The following is a 24,035-nucleotide window of genomic DNA, read 5'->3' on the forward strand; positions in this document are numbered from 1 at the left end:
GGTGCCCATACGCTCAAGACCGTGGTGGCACTGTGCCTTAATTCTAGTCTTTTGGGGGCCTATTGTTGACACACACTACTCGCTGTATAACAACCCTACCTTATTGACATTATGTATTTCTGCTTTCAAGAGATCAGACACTGCTAGCTGATGGGTCGATCCGACCGTTTGCACTGAATACGCCCCCCTTGGGTTGTCATGTTTGAGCAGTAATTGTCTCACACTACAGGATCCATGGTGGACGCTCCAGTGCATCACATGGGCTACTGTCAACTCTCCCGTTGAGACATTGATGTACTGTGATACTCACACTAGTGACCTGGAACGTATATGGGGCCCACCGTTGTCCTCCTCGATGGGGTGCTATGGGAGGGCCAATGACACCTGTACACATGTATGCGAACATCTCACACGATCTTGTCCATACTACAGGACAGCCCTATCTGATTGGCGACTGCACACTAAACTGTTTTGCTCTTTGGGTGACCTACTGCTACTATTCACAATTTACGTCAGGACACTTATAGACTGCGGGCGGGACCAAGATAGATGGGCAGAGCACACGTGTGTGAATCGTACGATATGTGAGTCGTCCGCACCCATTAAGTTGGGTGTAGAGTTGGGCCCCAAGCGGACCTCCACAAGGGTAATCCCCACATCAGTTGTTTATATTTGAATACGTTACAGGGGATGTTTAAAGAGGGAAAATGGCTTCGGCAGATTTGGGTTGTGGGAGGGGGTGGGGGGATTAGGGGAAATGTTCATGTTAAGAGACCAGAGCAACTGATGCATGTTTATTTACAGGGTATTGGGGGGCGACGGGCTGCTCAGGAGTACTTGATCTCACCTGTGAAAGAAATGTTGGGCACTGTATATGCTTATAATCTGTTCATGAAGTGGATCCCTCGGTCTTATAGATGGCCCGGGTAGCTGGAGGTACTGGCAGAACTCAGGTCAACTTCCTCACGTGGAATGTACGTGGTTTCACACAGCCGAAAAAGATAAGACCGGTGTTTGCCTACTAAAAATAGATGGGAAGTTGACATTGCTGTGCTACAGGAGACGCACATCGCACCTAACACACACAAACGCATAGGTGGACGCTGGTCGGAGTCCTCATATATGGCTAACTACTCCTCGTATTCAAGAGGAGTGATCACGCTAATTCGTAGGGGTATGAATTTCACTGTACACCAAGTTATCAGCGACCCTGCTGGTAGATATGTGATCGTGGCTGGCACCCTACGTGGTCACCGGATAACGCTTCTAAATGTATATGGTCCAAACATGGATGCACCAGAGTTCTTTCAGGAGCTATGGGGACATTTACAAACACTTGCAAACACACACATCATATGTGGGGGTGACTGGAATGTGACTGTAGAGGAGGGTGTAGACCGTTCCGCACATTCATCAGAACCGCACTGTAGTGTAGCTCCTATTTTCCCAATAGGCTCTGCGCATTGGAATAGTGCCTACAGCAGTAAAGGCCTAGGCCAGACGTTAACTAGGTCTACTACTGTCGATACTAGACTTAATTTTTGGGTTTGCCAGCTAAGCTCAGAGTTCGCTAGAAACTTTCTCGAATGTTCAAGGAAGGATTAACTCCCCTGATTAGACAAGAAGGGATTTAGTTTCTGACAACCATAGAACATGACAACTTTGCTCTCCCCTAATCAAGAGTCAATCTCGAGAGTCGTGTGAGCACAAGGCAATTATTTTACTCAGTCAGTACGTGCATTCTTAGTCTCATCAGAATGTAGAGAAAAGGAAGAGACGGGCGTGTTCAATAAAAGATGATATTTATTGATCAGTCTCTTTTCTCGTACAAGAGAAATGGATCGATATTATTGCAATACTTATAGTTAAGTAAAGTGCATACATTAGAAGCAATAGTATAAAATAATACTGTAAAAACATTGATATGGTTTCTGAGCCATATGATGTTTAAAATGATTAAAATATATTTACATACACATATACATTTGACTAAACGTACTCAACTGGTGTTTCTAAATACGCCTACCCCGTGTACCTGACCTAAGTCTAATGCGTGGGCGGGAATAGAAAGTTACAGTTTAGTTTAAGTTTGTTTTTGCCAAGTGAATAACTAAAGAATTCTCTAGGAGGGGTTATTCAGTTCTGTACCTGGAATTTAGGATGAATGAGGAATGGTATCTCTTTCTCTGCTCTCGATATTCCAGGCTGCCTGCGAGGGCTGCCCAGAAGCGCCGGTGCTGGGTCTCTCGGCTTGAGATAGCAGCGCGTCTCTCAGCGCGTCAGGAAGGCGGGGCTGCTGCCTGCGGGGTCTGCTTCTGCTCTCGGCTTCGGCAAGTATGGCTGCTCCGTCTTGTCACCACGCGTGTGTTTGCATAGGGCAAGGTCGGCAATATTTATACCTTAAAGGTGCCGAGATTGACGTAAGGATGGACATAGGTACGTCAATAAAGATGTCATACGACTTGCTCGTTAGCACATTCTTTACTAAAGTTCTCTGTGAAATCAAAACGATGGCCGCACGGATTATCCAGGTTGTCATAGGTTTGATTTGTTATGAGAACGTCGTATGCCTTATCAGGGGCTGGAGGAATGTCGCTTGTCTAATTAGATCTCAAGCGTTATGACCTAATCAGATAACACGTTCCTGTGCCGTAGTGTGACTGCGTCAGATAACGGTATCTGCATCATGGGGGATTTCTTGCCTCATGGGCTGACTGTTAGTTAACTAGCTAGTAAGTTTAACCAGAATAGGGTCAGGAATAGGGGGATCAAATCAGAACCTATAGAAATACACGACACCCACTCCACGCTAACTATGGTCATATCTACTAATCTATGCATAGTATAACATAGTACAACATACTATAGAGTATAGTGTATACCTTACCACCCCAAAATACATAAATGCATTTCGAAATTTTCAAATATACTGAAAAATTGCAGTCATATATATTGTATGCACTTAAGCTATGAATTAGATGCGAAAGTGAACACGCATTGTTATGCATTATTGATAGTTGGTATATGAGAAATACACATGAAATGGCTCTTAATATGGCTATACAGAAAAAAAGTCGAAACCATTTCATCACATAAAATCTATTGCGAACATACCAGCGGGCAGCTAAAGTCTATAAAGTCTATAAAGTATCTAAAATAGAAATCTTAGTTCTCTAGGAATAGTCTCTTACTTTAAGCAGAAAATCAGTGTCCCGGGAAAAAATATATAGAAAAATATTTTAGGGGCTTGCTGAAAAAAGTTGCTGTCCGTGAACTGGATTGTAATTGTTCATGTGACTTTATTTTTAAAGTTGAAGGCCGAATTCAGGGAACGCCGTGTGCGAGTTTACTCAAAAGTCTCTATTTCTGTTCCGGAGAGAACATCATATCATTCAGGCTTTCGAAAAAACTGTCAACAGCTTCATGGGAAAGTTCCTCTAAGTCGGAAATAGGGGTAACCATGCATTCATGCGCATGATTGTCTCCATTGACATTCTGATTTGCATTGCTGACAGAAGGTCGTACCTGTTCGATGCTGCTTTCATCTTGAACTTCACTACTCTTCAATCGCAGTGGTGAAGATTCCAGGAATGCCGTCATCAGAATTGGCAGCCTTTGAGGGCAGCACAGTGCGTGAACCTTGGTAGGAACCAACAGTGTATCTGCATCCACCGGCGCATCCGATTGTAGCGTCAGACAGGTGTCTAACACGCATTCTTCTCCGCATAGCAGACACCTTAGTACAGGTAAAACACACCTTTGCCACATTGGTCGAAATGATAGAAACCAAGTCATGTTTAGGTCTCTAAGCCGGGATAGTCCCAGGATTTTTGATATCCGGTCCCGGTATCCAATGGCTAGGATCGTATCTTCCATTGTCGCGAGAGTTTGATCTGTGACATGGGTTGCCATAACGAAAAATAAGGACTAGGAATAGGATTCCTGCAATTAGTCCTAGGATCAGGGGAAGTCCGCCAAAAATCGAATGGACGAAGTCTGGAAAAATACCCAGTATGGCTTTGAATGGTGTTAATGCCATCGAAAATACTGTCTTAAATACCTTTGAGACCCCTGTGGTATCAGAAATATTTAAGATTTCGCTCAGGATTTCCGCGACATGTACGGGGGAATTAGTTGATAATAATGTATGTATCTCTGCAGTCGTCCTTGCGACTTGTAGATCATACGTTTCTTTAGATGACGTGAGCCTTGTAGGCGTCTGAAGAAGCACTGTTTTCATTCTGCTTAAAGTGTCTATTCGAATAGAAGTAATTTTCAAACTGGGCCATGCCCTTGCCTCCCTGTCTGGAAAGGAGCTGGGAAACAAAGAACGTCCACAGCACTTGACCTTCGCCGTCGTAGTGACGAGATAAGGAGTCCCGGGCATAAGACTACAGCATCTGCGGTCTACAATAAGAATGTAACTCCCATTATAGAGTCTTTGAAAGAATGGTTCTATTTCAGTTGCAGGTGCGCCTTGCTGGTGACATGAAAGGTTGTATGAATTCCCTTCACAGGCTCCGTGCAAACTAATACCGTTACACAGAAGCGTGCCGCTTAGTGACATAGCACAATTGTTGCCACTAAGAAACACTTTCTGTCCTTTATTACTGACACATGCATGTGAATAGGGCAGGTTCCATGTTGTTTTAAGGTACCCCTTTCCCAATTTCTCGTACATGCCAGCCTGTATATATTTTTGGCAGTATTGAAACCTGAAGGTTGAGATTGGAATATTTATGATTCCGTGGATTATCCATTCACTGACAGGTCGTTCTGACATTGTCAACGGTAATCTTTCTAGTTTTTCAATGCTCAAGATTGTATAATCAGCACCCTTCTGAGCCATACCGATTTGTCTATCAGTAAGGTTAAAGATTTGGAATAGTGACGTTGTGTTGATTAAACGCCAAGGCACATAGCCTGAACGCAGATTTTGTAACGTCCAGCCAAGCTGTACAATAGAACGCAATTGTGACTGACCATGTTGTAATAACAGTAAGTCTTGCGATAATATATCGATTGCTGACGACACAATGCTGTCCAATGAAAAAATTCTGGAGGACAGAGTCATTAACCCATTGTCCACTACAGAAAGTGATTTTTCCAAATTAATACGGTCAATTTCCCGTATTCTTTCTGCTGTTTCAATTTGAGTAACCTTCCAGGCCTCATTGTATGCTGCATATACAGAGGCTGCTATGAAACGCTTTTGACGCTGTTTGCGTGGTCCCATTATGAAATCACGCAAGTCAGCACCATCAGTAATTAAAGTTAGGTGTTGCTTAATTTCAGGCAGTGTGGAAGTTTGTAGCCATTGAAGGCATAATTTGCCCACACTGTAGGTTGTTATTATCCCTGGGTGATGTCCTTGGGGATATCTAGGGTCTGGCCTGGTCATTTTGAAACCCTGTGTTTTATTCAGGAATCTATCTTGACAGTTATTTGTATCTGTGGGCCAGATCAACCATTGTTTCCAATCAGGATGTGTTCTGTTTTGGTTAAGTATATGGTTTATGTCTATTTCTTCATCTGTATCAGAGTTATTGCTAAACATTGTTGGCTTTGGAATAGACAGGTTATTTAAATCTTTGATTTTGGCTAAGCCAAGACAGGTGGTTTGTTGAACGGTGTCATTTAAAAATATCATTTGTTCTGGGATCATGCAGGCTCTAAACAAAGCTTCTATACCCTGTACTTGCCATTCTTTTGTGCCCCAAACACTTTTCAAATCAACATGTTTGTCCCAATAATCAAATCCAAAAGTATTCATTTTTTCAAAGAAAGAATCTGAATATATCAATTTTGTGTTGGTTATCATGGTTTTCATCCCTGTCTTGTTTGACAATTTGTAATAAAATGTTTCAGCATTAGTTATGTTAAAACCTGAAAAATATGAATATTTGCCATACACGGTTCTAGAGCTCCCTTTTGGAGGTGTAGCACAATGTTCCCATTGATTAAAATTTAAAACATTTCTAGGTTGTGCAGATTTATGCAAGAAATGGTTACCATAATGGTTATAGCAGTACATGCTGTCATAATTTGTAGAACCCTGCAAATAATCATGTTTTGTAAATTTAGCAGACATTACTAAGTCAGACATCATATTGTTTATACTTTCAAAGTCCCAATCATCAGCAAATGAGTTTGGTTTTGCAAAGTCACTCAAGGAGATCTTGATTTGGTGTGGATATTTCAGGATCTCGACCGGACCATAAATTTCATAGTCAGTGTTGTCCCAGGCTACCCCACCAGATATTGGAATTGCTGTGAAGTTGGCTGAAGAAAGTTCCGAAGAAAGTTCTCTTTTCTCGACGTGTGAAGATGTGTGTGGTTTGAGGACCAAGTTGATGTTCTGACTTGCTGTGTCCATTTTAGCATATTTTCCCTCAATGAAGCGTCCCAAGGTAAATACCATGATGAGCCAAAGTATGAGGATAAATGCACCAAAACCCACCCAAAATTCAATCCATGGAGAAACTAGATATGTTTCTTTCAGTTGTTTCAAAAATTCCTTAGCTCTGTCTTTAAAGGATTTTGATGATGGCTGTGTCTTTTGTTCGCTGAAGCCGTCAGAGGAATCATCGAAGTTGATGAAGTAACCGGATGCAGTTCTGTCAATTGTTCCAATTGGTTCAGGATTTTTGTTTCTCGCATTTTCACTTGGTACTTCTGTATAGATTGGTGTGTCTCTGCTAAATGTCTTTATTTGGGTTTTCAGAGGTCTAAGTTCTATTGCATTGTTGCATAGTCCTTGTTGTTCTTCCGTAGGCGTTTCGAATGTGATGAGCCTCTTTGATAGGACCTCTGTACTGGTAGCAAACCTTGGTGTTCTGCTACTTATTGGGAGTCCACTTGGCCTACTGTTTGTTATCGGCCACATGTTGTGGTTTTACCAGGTCGATGGATACAACTCGGTTCTCCTTTTTTCCAGCAAGTGGCGGTAGTACAACTGATCTTGTCCCGTTGACAGACAATACAGGAACTGCTTTTCTGTAAGAAGGCCCAAATTCCTTCTTTACCGCGATCTTCTCCCTGACTAGATCCCCGACTTTTGGAATCCAGACAGGTCTTGCTGGGACAGGTGGTGATTCTTCAGTGGTCGTTGGCTGTTCTTTCAACTGTATGTTGCTCAGGTCTTTTCTTGTTTTGTTTAAGTCCTGCAAAATAGCCAAACGGTCTTTGACATCAAAGCTTTTTTCTGTTACCACTGAAGTCTGACTATCAAGGTCAGAGATCAACATCCTAGTTCCGAATAATAATTCGTACGGACTGAATCCCTTCAGAGAATTTCTTGGCAAGTTATTTAGACTACGTTGGACACTTATTAGATGTTTGACCCACCCAGCTCCCGAACCTAATATCCTTTCTATTATAGATTGCTTTCTGTCTTGGTTTTTTCTTTACACCATCCCATACCCTCAGGAAGGAAGTGAGAAGATTCCCGCTGGGCTGTGCTCATTTGGCCATTCTTTCCCCCCCCCAGGCTGGATTGCCTGAGAAAAGGAAAAAAAATTGGTCGAACGTAGCATGCTCTTAGCGTATATGCCATTTAGACTCGCAAATCTTGTATAACAGTCCGGACGTCAGCCGAGTGTTGTGGGTCTACATTATAAGTGGGAACTAGCCTGTATATGTTAATCGCAAGCCATTCTTTTTAGTGGTGATGTTATCTGCCTTGATACGACGAGGTATTAAACTGCTTCTCTCCCCACTGCGATCTCTGTTGCAGTTTGGGCAGTTTTTTACAAACATGGTGTAGTGCAGGCTCATGCCTGGCCACCAGTACCGTGATTGTAATTCTTCCAGAGAATCCTTTAATTTAAGGTGTCTGAGACCCTCGCCCATGTGTGCGTCTGCGATTAACAAGTTTCTCCTGTCCATGTTTGGAATCACTCTATCCCCCACTCCAGGGATTCGAGCAAAAGGAATGGAGTTTGCATCTATGATGTATGTGTAATTGAGTGGATAGTTGATCGGTAACGCCGAGCAGTCGCCTTTTGATGACGTTTTTACTGCCAGCAATGTTTCGCCGTCAATGTATTTTAATGTACGCTTTTTTCGATCTATGGGAGCCGGTTTACTGGCTGCCGCTGCGGCTGTTTCAGCCAATGAATTCCCTACAACGTGAACGCCATCACGCTGGTGACTCAGTGAGTGTGTCACGTGAGTCTTTGGTAGTTCTTTTTTCAAAAGAGCTACCTGTTCCCAGAGCAGTCTCTGCTTTATTGGTGCATCCGTGTCATCTTTGTAATCGTTCTGAATCCAGGTCTGCAAATCCTTGTTATATGCTTTGACGCAGAAATATGAATCTGACACTATAAGTGTCGGGAATTCGCGATCCGCATTATCTAGCGCCATTTTCAAAGCTAATATTTCAGTTTGTAGTTCTGAATTAGTTTCTACTGAGTGTGATTTTGTTAATAGAGGTCTTAGTTTACCTCCGTGCCACACTTCTTTTGTAATCTCACATGTGGGATTGTATGCATGTTCTCCCCAAACGGAGGGTTGAGCATGTCCGTCTGTATAGATTACACAGGCGTAATGTCGTAGAGGCAGAATGTCGATTGGCAGAGGATACGTTTTTTCATATTTTAGATTTTTTAATTCTTCTAGTTCTGGATCAAAGAAGTAATATACTTTGTCCGTTGTGATTGAATTTACCCATTGTAACCATTCTGGATCCAATGTTGTTGTTGGTAAATTACACGGTGTTGTTAATGCCTCAAAAGCTGATTCTGCTGTGATATGTCTACCGTCAGCTATGTCTTTTTCTCTAGCTATTGCGGTTTGAACTGCTTGAACAATTTTTCCTTTGTTGTTGAATCTCTGTTCAGCTTTTGTGTACAAATGTGATTTGAATGCAATTGGTACCTTATCTCCTTCATTAGAAGTCAGGTATGTGAATCCGCATCTCCCTGGGATGACTCGGATCACAAGGTTGCGTGTATTATCACGGGTTTCTAATTTTGTTTTAATTAGCATGTCTGTTTGTAAGGATCTCAAAATTTCTGTGTGTGTTTGAGTCCAACTGGATCTTTTAAAGTCTGGTTTAATTAGATCGTAAAGGGGTTTGACCCTTTCTGCGTAATTTGCAATGTAAGTTCTTCCGAAATTTAGGAAGCCTAGAATTGACTGTAGGTTTTTTAGTGTTTTAGGAGCTTGGATTACGGCACATTTCTCTAGGAAATTGTCTGCCAGGCTTTTGCCTTCACTTGATAACTCATATCCTAAGAATAGGACCGTCAGATGGGCAATTCTGGACTTTTTGAAGTTGAATTTGTAACCCTCTGCAGCGAAACCAAGTATTATGGTGTTCACTCTTTTCAAGTGAGTCTCCAAGTCATCATCTGTTAAGTAAATGTCATCGACATAAGATAATGCTTCATCATCATATAGTTGTAGTAATTCTGTTACTCTCGCTGAGAATACCCCCGGGCTGTTCTTGTACCCCTGGGCTAACCGACAGAATTGTTTTTGAGTGCCATTTACTGAGAATGCAGTTAAATATCTGCTCTCTGGTGCTATGTTTTGACAAAAGAATCCGTTGGAGATGTCCAAGGTTGTTTTGTATTTTTTGCGCACTATGTTATTCATTAGTGCAGCACTGTGTGAGTTTTGCACTGCAAAAGTTTTGCAACATGTGTTAAGGTGTCGGTAATCCAAAACTAGACGGTACGAATTGTCTGGTTTGGAGACCGGAAATAAAGGATTGTTCATTTGTGAGGTGCAAGTTTCAATCACCCCTTGGTATTCTAGCTGATCTAGTATTTCATTTACTTGTTTTTTAGCTTCTTGCTTAATTGGGTACTGCCTTTGTGCAGTAGGTTGTGATTTTAACTGGACTTTGTGAGGAGGAGAATCCTCATCCCATCCTACATGATTTTTATATAAAGCAGGTGCTAAGGCCACTGCCCACTTTCTAGCAAGTGTATATTTTTTATGAATCGGTATTTGATTCGAGAAGGCAGGCATAATTACTTCTTCGCCATGAGGGCACTCCCTGACAAACTCTGGTGGCCAGTCTTTTTCAGCTAGAAGGATGTCATAGCCCTTGGATAGGTTATCCCAAAATAGTCCCCTTATTTTCCTAGTCTTATCTCCCTCTATACGTAATGTTATCTCGTATATTTTGTGGGGCTTGCTAACTCTGGTATCTGCAGTTTCCACTTGAAGGTATTCATTCGTGTCCACTGTCTCCAGATGATTCATAAGGACTTTGCGAGCTATGCTCACCTCTGCTGCGCTGTCTAGCATTGTCTGAGCCCATTCTCCGTTTTTCAGTTGTGTCCTCAGTATTCTCGGCATTGTTAACTACCTTGATACTGGCTACCTTCTTTTTTGGAAATTGTGATTTCTTTTTCAGTTGAGCAGGTTCCTTGTCTTTGGACTTGGCGTGCTCTTCTGATCGTCCTCTTCTTTCCGATTTCTGCGAGGAAGTCTGAAAAGATTGAGAGGGACGTGTATCAATGTCTTGATATCTATCAGGTTTTTTAATATTATCCCTATTTCTAAGGTTATATCTATTCCCAGAGGGTTCACTCTGAGGTGACCTTTGTCTCGGGTTCGGAGATTTCTCTCTTCGCCTAGGAGACCTTCCTCTGGACTGGAATTTCTTTTCTTTAGGATTGGATTGTTTATTTCCATCCCAGTTCTTTTTTGGTGAATTATTATTAAAAAATATTTTTTCTGGACTTGTAGTCAGTTGCGGTTTTACTGGTATTCCACCTAGACTATCTCTGCCTAGTTCTTCATAGGATTTTTCTATGATTCTGGCAATTTCAGCTGGTTGGTCTGCTATATCTGTCTCTTTTAACCTCTGGCGGATCGCCACGTTTGCTGCTTCACCCTTTATGTTGGCTAGTAATATAGCCGAGACCTGCTTGAAGTCTTTCAGTAATTTCATACCAAGAGTTAAAGCAGGTTCTGGACCGTATTCATCTTGAATTTGTTTTAGCACATCTGGTATCACCGAAATGGATGGAACACCGTGCGTTTTTGTATAGATGGAAGCAAAGACTGTACCCCAAGTGTCACAGTCCTCAATGTGTGGTGCGATTCCCATTGGGAGACATATAGTCAGAATCCTGTGTTTTTCTAATGGGGTGGTGTCAGGAAACACCGCCTCTATTTGGGTAATTTTCTGTGCCAACCAGAATGGTATTTGTTCCCGTTTAGCTGGAACTTTACCTAGGCAGGATTGGATGTTCTGTGGTGTGATTTTATTTGTGTTCCCCTGGTGAGGGGTCAGCTGTGGAATTTTAATCGCTGGCTGAATTGTTGAAGTCCGCATTACATACTGAACTAATTGTCTATGAATTTTTAGTAGTTGTTTTAGCTGTATTAATAGCTCTGCTGCAGGCATTCTTTCGATGTCTGGATGTGGTGTGTATCCGGCTAGGACCGGCCACGTTGCTCCTGGTCTTCCTAAAGGACCGAGCCTTGTAATGTGATTGTTATGTATTAGGGCGCCATCAAATAAGAGCAAATGCTCTTGGAATTTGAGTGGTACTTCCACCTCCTCGAAAGGAGTGTACGTTTCAGGAGGTTCCTCTACTTTGTAATAGTGGAAGTACTTTGTTACAGCATTTGCTGCTGGAAAATGTATCCATGTATAGTATACCTCTGTCTGCCGATATTCGTGTGCCTCAATTACGAATATGACTGTGCCACCTCTAGGTGTCAGTCCATTTTCTATAAGTTTTAAGGTTATAGATCTCCTTTTAATGACCGGAATAAGTATTATATCCGCGTCTGCTGCTTGCATGGTAGCATCAGCATCTGCTATTTCAGTAGCTAATCTAATTGCCTCTCTTTCTCCATCGCTGTCTCCCATTTTACTGACAGGATGGTATTATTTTTGTTTGCAGATCAGGTTTCTTTATGGAAACAGAGATTAGATGCACAATATTTTGGAACTGTTTTATCCTTCAACGTTGACTAGACCAAGAACCATACATAGGAGTTCCCTCCTGCGAGGTTTTGGAGGATATAATAACCTTTCACCCACTCCAGACGTCTTTGGAGTATTTGGGAAAAGGGGTCTGAGTGAGAAAGCACGACTGAGTTACTCTAAATGTCTTACGTTAGTTTTATCGCCCTTTCCAAACGCGTTGAGCGCCATGTAGTGTAGCTCCTATTTTCCCAATAGGCTCTGCGCATTGGAATAGTGCCTACAGCAGTAAAGGCCTAGGCCAGACGTTAACTAGGTCTACTACTGTCGATACTAGACTTAATTTTTGGGTTTGCCAGCTAAGCTCAGAGTTCGCTAGAAACTTTCTCGAATGTTCAAGGAAGGATTAACTCCCCTGATTAGACAAGAAGGGATTTAGTTTCTGACAACCATAGAACATGACAACTTTGCTCTCCCCTAATCAAGAGTCAATCTTGAGAGTCTTGTGAGCACAAGGCAATTATTTTACTCAGTCAGTACGTGCATTCTTAGTCTCATCAGAATGTAGAGAAAAGGAAGAGACGGGCGTGTTCAATAAAAGATGATATTTATTGATCAGTCTCTTTTCTCGTACAAGAGAAATGGATCGATATTATTGCAATACTTATAGTTAAGTAAAGTGCATACATTAGAAGCAATAGTATAAAATAATACTGTAAAAACATTGATATGGTTTCTGAGCCATATGATGTTTAAAATGATTAAAATATATTTACATACACATATACATTTGACTAAACGTACTCAACTGGTGTTTCTAAATACGCCTACCCCGTGTACCTGACCTAAGTCTAATGCGTGGGCGGGAATAGAAAGTTACAGTTTAGTTTAAGTTTGTTTTTGCCAAGTGAATAACTAAAGAATTCTCTAGGAGGGGTTATTCAGTTCTGTACCTGGAATTTAGGATGAATGAGGAATGGTATCTCTTTCTCTGCTCTCGATATTCCAGGCTGCCTGCGAGGGCTGCCCAGAAGCGCCGGTGCTGGGTCTCTCGGCTTGAGATAGCAGCGCGTCTCTCAGCGCGTCAGGAAGGCGGGGCTGCTGCCTGCGGGGTCTGCTTCTGCTCTCGGCTTCGGCAAGTATGGCTGCTCCGTCTTGTCACCACGCGTGTGTTTGCATAGGGCAAGGTCGGCAATATTTATACCTTAAAGGTGCCGAGATTGACGTAAGGATGGACATAGGTACGTCAATAAAGATGTCATACGACTTGCTCGTTAGCACATTCTTTACTAAAGTTCTCTGTGAAATCAAAACGATGGCCGCACGGATTATCCAGGTTGTCATAGGTTTGATTTGTTATGAGAACGTCGTATGCCTTATCAGGGGCTGGAGGAATGTCGCTTGTCTAATTAGATCTCAAGCGTTATGACCTAATCAGATAACACGTTCCTGTGCCGTAGTGTGACTGCGTCAGATAACGGTATCTGCATCATGGGGGATTTCTTGCCTCATGGGCTGACTGTTAGTTAACTAGCTAGTAAGTTTAACCAGAATAGGGTCAGGAATAGGGGGATCGAATCAGAACCTATAGAAATACACGACAGCACAAGCAGGCCAGGGCGAAACTCCTTCATATGCTCACCGATTTGTCGTTAACTGACATTTGGAGACACACATTCCCGGATAAACCGGGGGCCACACACATTTCAGCACTACACCATAGTTGGTCACGACTGGACTATTGGCTGGGCACGGACAACATTGCACTATGGACACGAGGGCTGCGAGTCCTACCCAGAACCCTGTCAGATCATAACCCTGTACTGTTAACCCTAACGATCCCAAATTACACTCCACCCCCTTTCCACTGGAGGTTTAACTCCCGTGCTCTTAATGGATACAATCTATGCAGATACCATACACAAAGCGATTAAAGAATACTTCCAATTAAATGAACCAGTGGTGGAAGATCCGGGGCTACTATGGGAAGCCTTCAAGGCCACAATACGGGGCGTGTGCATGGGCACCACGATAGGCATTTTAAAGGACATACGTCGGCAAATTACACGTTGCGAGACACGTATGAGGGAGTTGGAGACGGCCTATGAGACCACTCAAGATATCACACTTTTGGGGGAATTGCACTCAGAACACCAGACATTTGTAGAAGACGAAATTAAATACATGGACAAGAAACACGTAGCCAGATCTTATGGGGAGGGAGGTAGACCAGGCAGCGTACTGGCGGCCAAAATATGCGAGGGTAAAAGGCACACGGCTATACTACGCGTCAAATCTGAAGATGGTGTGATCCATACACAAGCCACGGAAATTTTAAACTGCTTTGCGGGCACATACCAGGATCTATATAGATCGCGTCCGATCGCAGCGACGGAAGAGATTATTAGATATCTAGAAGACGTGGCAATAGGGTGGCTGTCGGATGGGCAGAGGGGATTATTAGCGTCACCCATCACGGTAGAGGAAGTAACTGAGGTAATCGGAACTCTCCCAAATGGGAAAGCGCCAGGCCCCGACGGATACACAAATGAATTTTATAAACGATATGTAGATATCCTTGCCCCCCATATGGTGGAAATGTATGGAGCAGCCTTTGACAGGTCGGAATTACCCCCAACACTACGTGAAGCAGTTATAATCGCTCTTCTCAAACCTACCAAAGACCCAGAAATATGCAACTCTTACAGACCGCTTTCACTTATAAATGCGGACTCCAAAATTTTGGCGAAATTGTTGGCGATAAGACTGAAACCACTGATGACAAAGTTGGTCCTCCCGGATCAAGCAGGGTTTATCCCTACACGTTCCACTTCACATAATACTAGATCATTGTTTGCTCTCTCGCATTATCTTCAACCATCCACAAGAGCAGTGGCGGTGATGCTCGATGCCGCCAAGGCTTTTGATTCTATTGAGTGGAACTATTTGTTTGCTATTTTACAGAGAATGCGTTTCCCCAAGCGCTTCGTCCAGTGTATATCGCTAATATACACTAATCCGTGCGCCCGAGTTCGTATTAACGGTTACGTATCAGACTTATTTAACATCCAGCGCGGTACTAGGCAGGGATGTCCGCTTTCACCTTTATTATTCGCCTTAGCACTCGAACCCCTAGCCTGTCTAATCCGACAGAATTACAAGTCATCGGCTCTGCAGTTCCCATCCAGACCATTACCTATCTCTCTGTACGCAGATGATATGCTATTGTACATCCGCAATCCCAACACACATTTAAACCAAATATTGCGAGAATATATCAATTTCGGTGGGCACTCAGGTCTGGCCATAAACTGGTCCAAATCCTCCATTATCCCTCTAACAGATGCGACACCTCCTCAGGATACTGAATACCCATTGGAGTGGCAATCGGATCCTATAAGGTATCTGGGTGTGATGTACCATCGAGATCCCGAAGTGGTTATCAGGTCCAACTATGGGCCGGCAATATCCAAATTGGAAGATAAGATGCAACGTTGGATACAACTGCCACTGTCCTTAGCGGATCGTATAGCGATCGTGAAAATTAATATATTGCCTAAGCTACTATTTCTTTTTAATAACATCCCTATTACGCCCCCTGGCGAGGTGTTCCGCCGCATAAAATCACTTGTACTAAAACTTATATGGGCAGGCAAACAGGCACGTGTGGACCTCCAAACACTAACACTTCCGTATATTCGGGGAGGTTTCGGGGTGCCGGACTTTTCTACTGTATTATTTATGCACTTAGGCGCAATACGCTGCATACTGGTACCACGAAATACCGTACCTCACACACACTGCTATCGAGGAAGGAGATGCGTTGCCGATACCGCTAACGGCGATCCTCTCCCATGTACGGCAGCCACTACATGCTCAAGACATCAACACCATTGACACCACCATTAAAGTCTGGAGGAAATCGAGCCAACTGGCACATAAGACTCCATTATATGCGCCTGCAATGCCTCAACATTACCATCAGGCACTATCGGTCACAGGTGAAAAAGTGGGCATGTCCCTCTTGCAGCAAGTGGGCATTGAACGAATGGGTGACCTGTTTCATGAGGGCACATTTGTCCACACAGAGGACCTAACGTACATCCACAATAAAACGCCTATGTTTAAATTCACACACTACAGACTGAAACGTGCAATGCAGGTTCACTATCCAAAATTCCCTACCGAACCTGATAGCCTAGACACGCTACAGCTGATCATTACAACCCCAGACTTATCACACCTGGTATCTAAATTGTACACCACAGCACAAGCTGAGATAACACACACCACTGACAAGGCCAAAGCTAGATGGGACACGGTACTGGTGGAACCGCTGTCTGAAAAAGACTGGCAGCAAACTTGTGCATTAACGCAAATACTTACCCCTAACGGCAATCTGAGAATTATCCATTATAAATTTGTGCATCAAGCATACTACACACCTGCGCGTATGTGCAGATTTGGCCTGCAGGATAACGACAGATGTAAAAGGTGCAACGAGGAGGGCACAGGGTTTGTGCATTTGGCATGGTCCTGTCCTAAGATCCATGATTATTGGACGGAAGTGGTAACTGCACTGTCCGCTATGATAGGGGTAGAGATGGAATGCACAATACTCACTTGCCTGCTCGGTCTCGTACCACAACTCAAAGCTACCCGACGTAAATTTTGTGTGATATCACTGCTGTTAGCCAAGAGGCAGATCGCTAAGTGCTGGCACAGCAAGCAAGTGCCCAAAACATCAGGATGGTTACGGGATATGTCCAGCTGTAGGGACAAGCTGCAAACCTACGAGGAAGAACTGCCTGCAAAATCTAGGCCCAAGGACTTTTGGTGCTATCTCACTGACTATGTGCTCACACTAGATGCAGGTGAAGAGGAATGATTCATGTACACAAACTACTATATAGGAATTGTGCACCTTCCAGCCCCGTATGCCTCTACAATACCATGATTCGCTATCATTACACTGTTACGACAGTTAGCTTGTAAGGGTCTCATATTTTATGTTTCTAATTTGTTTGTTTTCTGTTCACTGTTGAACATCTACAAAATCATAAAACTGTAAGACCTCAAGCTATGCAATGCAATGCCGGATCTAACATTATTGAACTGAGAAATTTATGTATAAATCATCGATATGTTCTGTCTTCTACTTTACGGCCGGCCCCAGGGTTGTAGGCTCGTGGCTGTGTACGAATAACAAATGTCAATAAAGGTCTTCAAAAAAAATATATATATCGTGACCGGGTTACTCAGGTGTAATCATTGCGGAGATTGTACACACTGTTCTTACCTGTAGTGTTGAGAAATAAGTGATGGTAACAGACAGACGGGCAGCAGGGATGAAGTGTCTTCCTTGAGCCCCTTCTGACAAGTGAGTTATAGCACACGATCCCCCCAAAAAATGTTGATAAAAATGTTTTGCTATTGATTTTTTGCAAGGTGCTAGTTACACGCCCTTTTGTTGCTTTACCCTCTGTAGTATTGTGATGACCATGAGGGCATCTGCTTGAACTGGACTAGTGGGAGTGCGATAAGCACAAGTAACAAGTGAGTTATTGCATACGCTCCATTAGGTGCCTTCTTCGTGAGTAATTGGATGAATTTTCCTGAAGTACACCTTCATCCTGTCTTATAGGTTGCTTTGCATTCTCCCTTCCTCGTTGTGAGCTGGACGGCCCAACCTTCCATGGAAGTGATCTGACTGGTGATTAATTAACTGTTTTTTTAAGAGTTCTTAGGCGCCCTATGCGCTTTTAATTGATGGTGTTTATACATTATGGTTAGTCTTTTTTCAATTATTACAGAATCACACGCCCCTTCTTGATCCCCCTGTCCTGATGAAGACCCCGCCATAAGGTTTTACATATACCTACCCTTCTAGCTCTGGGGTCGAAACGTCGACGGCTACAACTATACACCAGCCGGCACAACCAACATTTGTATTAATAACATTAGCGGCGGTAGCATGGTGAATGAGAAATTGTAGAGCATTAGTTGCTCCACCTTTTATAGTCTGGCTCTTAGCTCTGAAGCCAGTGTTATGTTCTTTTATGTGTGTTAATGTATTTGCTAAAGATTACCTGCACTATGACCAATTCTGCACATCCTTCTTTTTCTACATGTAAACACCCCTCTCCCCTTCCTGTTCCCGGGGCACTTTAAGTTTTGTGTTGCCAAAATGATATATGCAGCTGAAATGACACATTGTGATTAAACAGTCTGTTCAATTGAATTGAGCTTTGTATTTTGATTTGAATTATATATTTATTGTGTACTTGTGATACTCCTTGCTGGGACCCCTCTTCTTGTATCATATAGCACCCAGGTCCCAGTGACTTTTCTGGGTAAACCCCCTCCCTTCCTATATTACCCCTCCTGTTTTGAAGCGCGCCTCCACTGAAACGCCTCACAGGTTTACTGACTCTGGTTCTTTGCTTTCTTCCCTTCTTCCCTTCTTCTCCCCTGCTCTCAGCGATAGGTTACGCTTGAACCTTGTGCCTCTTCTACTGCTTTATCAGTCTACCATAGACAACTTTAATTCCTAAGGTACCCCACACACCTAATCGTGTGTACATACTTACCATGTATGCCCCAAGTCGTTCTCCTCACAAGCTACTAGTGCGAATTATGACCCTAGATATGCTTCTCTCTTTTCTGTCCTGCCCCCCCCCCCTCCACTGTGCAGGTCCACATATTCATCTTCCAGCACAAAGGAATCTTGCTGACCCTGGTAATTCATACTCTGACTCTTCTGTTAATTGGATCCGTTCCCCTTTAGACACACCTCACTAATCATGTATCATTGTTCACAGGTGCCCCCCCTTCCATCTCTTGGTCTTGAAGGCCCCACCTCCAAGACACTCAGTTTGCTGGTCCCCATAGGGGTCGAAACGTCGACTTTTTCTTTTCCTTCTACATCAAACTTGGATGACAGTCAATTTATAACTGCATCTGCTGTTTATGTTTTCGCATTAATCGTATTTGCCAGAAATCTGTCAGGATAGGTTTTCAAAATTGAATGTTGATGTATATACATGCACTACCTTCCACTTGCACACCATTTGCACTGATCTCAATTTTTGCACTTGTCACTTGACGTTATATGCACCTGTTTTATCAAAAAATGCAGAATGTGATATACAGTTTTCATGTGAACCATTGATCTATTGACAACCCCTGTCCAATTGATTAAATCAGTCATTTATCGCATTAATTTGTTGGTGGTCATATCTCTATTTTTATTGACCATACATTTGGTTGATACATTGTAAATAATTTCCACTGTGACCATCCTTTTGTGTACCACTATTTACCAGAGTCCAGTGTTCTATCAGGTTACCCCATTGATGTATAACTCACGGTATGTAGGAGGCTGTTACCATCGTCCAGATTTGACCGTACGAGAGCTTGAACAGCAGTTTTGAAGTCACTTTCTGGGAGAAACTATTTCCCTTTTGGAAGAAATGGTTTCACTTTCTTTAGAAGAGAGAGTTGGTAGAAGGCGGGGTGTGATATGTTCCTTGAGGATGAGGTTGGTGTCCAGGGTGAAACCAAGTGTCTTGCAATTTGATGCAAGTTGAGGCTCGAAATCGTCCAGGTTCATGTCATTAAAACAAGAATTCTGTGTTATTAAGCGGACATCCAAACATCTGACCCTTTTCTGTCCCTTCTTTCCCCTATCCCTCCTTGGGTGCCTGCTTGTGTACTGAATGACTAGGACTGTGTGGTACTGCGTGTGTCTGTGTTTTTGTTACCTCGTAATCTCTTTCGATCAGCCTCTATGTTGGTTAGCATATTCTGTGTGCAATATGCAACTTTTGTCAATCCTCTTCTCCGCCCACTGTTTGACATTCCACATCCTCTCCTACAGCCTATTTTCCACTTCAACTTCCTCATTGTGAACCAGATACCTGTGGGTTGGTCACTGCTCCATTTTGAAACTGTAACATCTGTTGTTCTGCGTATGCGTGACTGCAGGTCAGGTTGTCTTTGTATGGATGCTTGTAAGTCTGTGAGTGGGAATAATTGTTGATTCACCTTTACTCCAGTTTTCAGTTCAGTTTACTGAGCGTGTATTACAACATAGCATAATTTTCAGTGTGGGTTCACACCACCAGGTTTCAGCCTTTACACTAATCGTAAAGTCCAGTGCTGTCATTCTTAACCACATGAAGATATTTACAGATTTGTTGCTTAACATTTTGTGCAATCAGTCATTATCCTGAGTTATCAGTAAAAGTCACTACCGTATCTTAATAAATTCATGTCAGTTGGATAGAACTGTCCTGTGCGTTAACAATCAGTAGAACTAGTTGCTCACTATTACGTGCTGCCTAATATTTTTCTTCCTTTCTTTGTGTGTAGCAGCCAAATCCCGTGGAGCAGCGTTACTTGGAACTTTTGGCTCTACGCGATGACTATGTGAAGAAACTTGATGATTTGCAGATAACCAATTCAATGAAGATTAATAATTCTTCCAACTCTCCAACATCACCTTCACAAATTATGCCTCATGTGCAAACTCCGTTTTGACACAAAATGGAAAATGTTCCGAAAGCCAGTAAAGCTTTATATGGATAACCTGGAAATTAGACAACAAAATATTTAGCTTTACACATTTTAGACTTATGAAAATTGCCTTCTCTTCAGAGGGTTTTGAACTTAGAATGTTTTTCTTTCTTTCCTTGTGACAATGTGCCTTGCTGATTTCTAATTATGGGCCTGGAAGCTCAACATTTTTATTACTGAAAATAGAAGTATGGGGTCCTGATAATGAAAATCAGGGCAAATATTCGTACATTGGTTTTTAACGTTGTCTTTTTCCTTATAATACATTTTATTTTGCAAAAATAAGTCTGGTGCTGCAATTTTAATATTTTACTGTTGCCGATTTAAAGGAAAATCCATTTAAAGACAATGTTAAACTGCTTTCAAATGAATTTGGACTTTATATGCAATATTATGCCACTTGAAAAAGGGTAGCGCTGATTGCAAAGCTCATAAGTTTAAGCAGTTGTGTTTTTGTGACTGGATGTTAAAAAACAAATCCAATCAAGTGGTGGGTTTATTTGTTGATATTCTGTCATAGTAGCTTTTTTGTAAGACACTTTGTAAATTAGGAGTTGATTCAGGTAATAGAATCCTTTTGGCAACCTGAAAGTTAGATATTTTCTGTAAGCAAATTCAAGACATGGTTTTGGTTACTTCAGATGTTTCTTTTGTTTTAAAGTTTTTGTGTTCTATTTATGTTCTGTGCAATGTCTGGTGCCTAGATGAGATGTTGAACTGACTGCAAAGCAACAGTTGTACTCAATGTCTCTTTTTGTATATATTATTAAAATGTAACTATTAATTGAGCACTTACATGGAGCAGCCATTAGAAACTACTACCTGGTCTTCCTATGACAAACTTTCAAAAGTCCAATATTTTAGTTGGTGAAAACAATCTGATTAGGCAGAACAGAAATATGTGAATGAGATTGGGGATTTTTTTCGCTACACTCTGCACCTATTACTTCATCATTTATAATACATATTTTAGTGGAGGGACATTTATAAAGCACGTTGTATAAAGCACCATATTTATTTGATTTCCTGATTTTTCCACACAATCTAAATGCTCACACTTCATTAGCCATAAATGTATGTTTCCCAACCTTTCTAGTAATTTTTTCCTGGTTTTGCAATTTAGAGGCATATTTATTTTAAGAACTCATCAGCAACATTGCTAAGTATCAGTAAGGTGGTCCATCATATCTGAACACTGCTTGATGTTTTTCAATATTTGTAGGTGCCAAAATCAGAATAATAACCAAGAAATACTAGAACCTAAATATAGTGCTTTTAAAGAGATGGTACTTTTAAGAACCAGTGTAAACATTTGCACAGTGTCCCTCTTAATGCAGGTCTAACGTGTCCTGTGAAGATGGATTACAGCATTGTGGTAATGGCATGTCTTATCCAGAGCAATTTTTACTCCGGATTGCTCCACGATAGCATTTCAAAATTCAGAGCTCCCCTTCTACAAGAGGTAGGAACATCATTTGCATTAGGCAATCCCTTTGCTACGTCACAAGGCCCCAACCCCCGCCTTGAGTAAATGACAGAGTCACCAATTTGGCAGTCAACTTGGCTGCAACCCACTAGAAGACTACCATCCAGTGTCTATATTATAAAGGAAATTATAACAACAAAGTAATCCGTTATCTTTATAACAGTTGCAGATATTAGCTAAATGTAGGTTGTTCTTATAGTCAGTGTTTCTTACAGTTGCTGATATTGGTTCTAGGCGAGTTTGAGGGTATTGTACATTAGTTACATCAATACTTTTTTGTACGTGGTAAAAATGTCCACAGTGTTACTGCATTCTTTACAATAATTACATTTGAAATGCTGTGCGGTTATTTCCTTTAGTGTTTTATCAACAATTTTATTTTAAAAAGTTTTCATTTCAGAGCTTTTTACTTTGTGTTGTTTTTCATTTTATTCCTAGAATGGTTTATTCAACAAAGTTTGTATAGTTTGGAAAGGGATGATAATATCAAATAAAAGTATCAGAATTGTTAAGGTGACTGACAATGGACTGCACATTTTTCTGTACATTACTGTATAGGTGACCCATTATTGGGCGACAATATGTAAGCTGGCAGCCGTCCTGTAGGATAACGTATAAATGAGGTTTGTGACTTTACAAACTCTCATTGTGAACTGTGTAAATATGGTTTAATTTAGATATTTAATGTCTCACTTAAGCACAAAAATAGATGCCAATTTATTTCATATTAAATAAGCAGTTGAAATTAACTTGTTGTTTTTTCTTTCTTCCAGTAATAATGTTTTTATATATTTAACACTTTTTAAATTATTCAAATGGTCACTAAATTCCATGACGAATCTGCATATAATTTCCTGTAATATTCCAATGTATACCGTTCCATTTTTTATATTTGGCTTTAAGAAACATGAAGGTTAGTAATAAATCACACAATTGGGAAATGGATGGAATATTCAGTAAACAATTCTTATTCAGAGATTCATATTTTTATATACATTAAGAAATCGTTTAGAAATATAATTTTTAGGGCCTTATTTAGAGTTTGGGGTATAGGGTAGTCTATCAAAATATGGAGGATATCCCATCTACAGTATTACAAGTGCCATAGGTTTTAAATGTAAATGTAGTATACTTGTAAAGCGCACAGCTGCCCCAGCAACGGGGCGTCCCGGCGCTGTATAACTCTGGGGAACCCGTCCTGGCTTTCCCTGTGGGATGGTCCCTTGCTGGGAGTCCCCAAGGTGGAGCCAGGCATCCCCGGAATTGGTGGGGCCGTTGTGGAGATTAGGCAAGCTAATGCCCAGAGTTGCCGAGTGGAACCCCTGATTAGAGTAAGCACCGAAGCGAGAATTATCGAGTCCGCTGACCAAGGTCCACGACCCTGCCGCGTCGGGAATTGAACCCTGGTTCCGGGCTGACTTCTGCTCTCAGGCCTGCCGCCTCTAACCAGTGAGCCACACTACTCCACTTAATGTGCTTGTACTATCGTAAATGGGGCATCCGTCATGTTTGTGATAGGTACCCCCCTATAGTCTACAAAGAAGGCCCTTAGTCTTACCATCTGTCTACAAACAGTTGATGGATGAGAAAGGAAAGAACAAATAGTTATGATATTATAAGTATGATGGGCATGGAGTTCTATTTCTAGGTAAGTTATTTAACATTTAAATCTGTAATATTGTCTGCCTGCAATTAATTTAGGTAAATCATGGGATATGTTAATTTATTAATCAGTGTATTAATCCATTTTTAGTTTAGTTCAATAACTCCTGATTATAAAACTATTACTTACTTGACCTGCGATGTTTACCATCTAAAACACAGCAAATGTACTGCCCATCTGTTAACTGCAGTGCAGCTCTTGACACCTTACTTAGAAGTATTTCTTTAGCATTGTATGAGCTTGAATGTATACATTTTTGGTTTTATGTGTAAGTGGAAAAAGCACACTTGTTAAATTAGTGATGTTACTTTATTTATTGTTAAAATAGTAAAACATAAATGTACCACACTCCCAGTATTTTATATCAACATTTGCATTTAACAGGTTTGCAAGCGTGATCTTTACATTTAATT

At 41.6% G+C, this 24,035-nt stretch overlaps 1 protein-coding gene across 4 annotated transcripts in view; it reads left to right on the forward strand.

Annotated features, from left to right (window-relative positions):
* The window catches only part of MTM1 (myotubularin 1), a 739,022-nt gene extending 716,314 nt beyond the window's left edge, over positions 1-22,708 (forward strand). For all 4 annotated transcript variants that reach the window (XM_078688643.1, XM_078688645.1, XM_078688646.1 and 1 more), the window contains exon 15: positions 20,270-22,708. In XM_078688643.1, coding sequence (XP_078544769.1) covers positions 20,270-20,437 — 168 coding nt within the window. In that variant the 3' untranslated portion in view covers positions 20,438-22,708. The remainder of the gene's footprint in view (positions 1-20,269) is intronic.
* The last annotated feature ends 1,327 nt before the right edge of the window (positions 22,709-24,035 follow it).

Source organism: Lissotriton helveticus, chromosome 4_1, assembly GCF_964261635.1.
Source record: "Lissotriton helveticus chromosome 4_1, aLisHel1.1, whole genome shotgun sequence".
Classification (NCBI taxonomy): domain Eukaryota; kingdom Metazoa; phylum Chordata; class Amphibia; order Caudata; family Salamandridae; genus Lissotriton; species Lissotriton helveticus.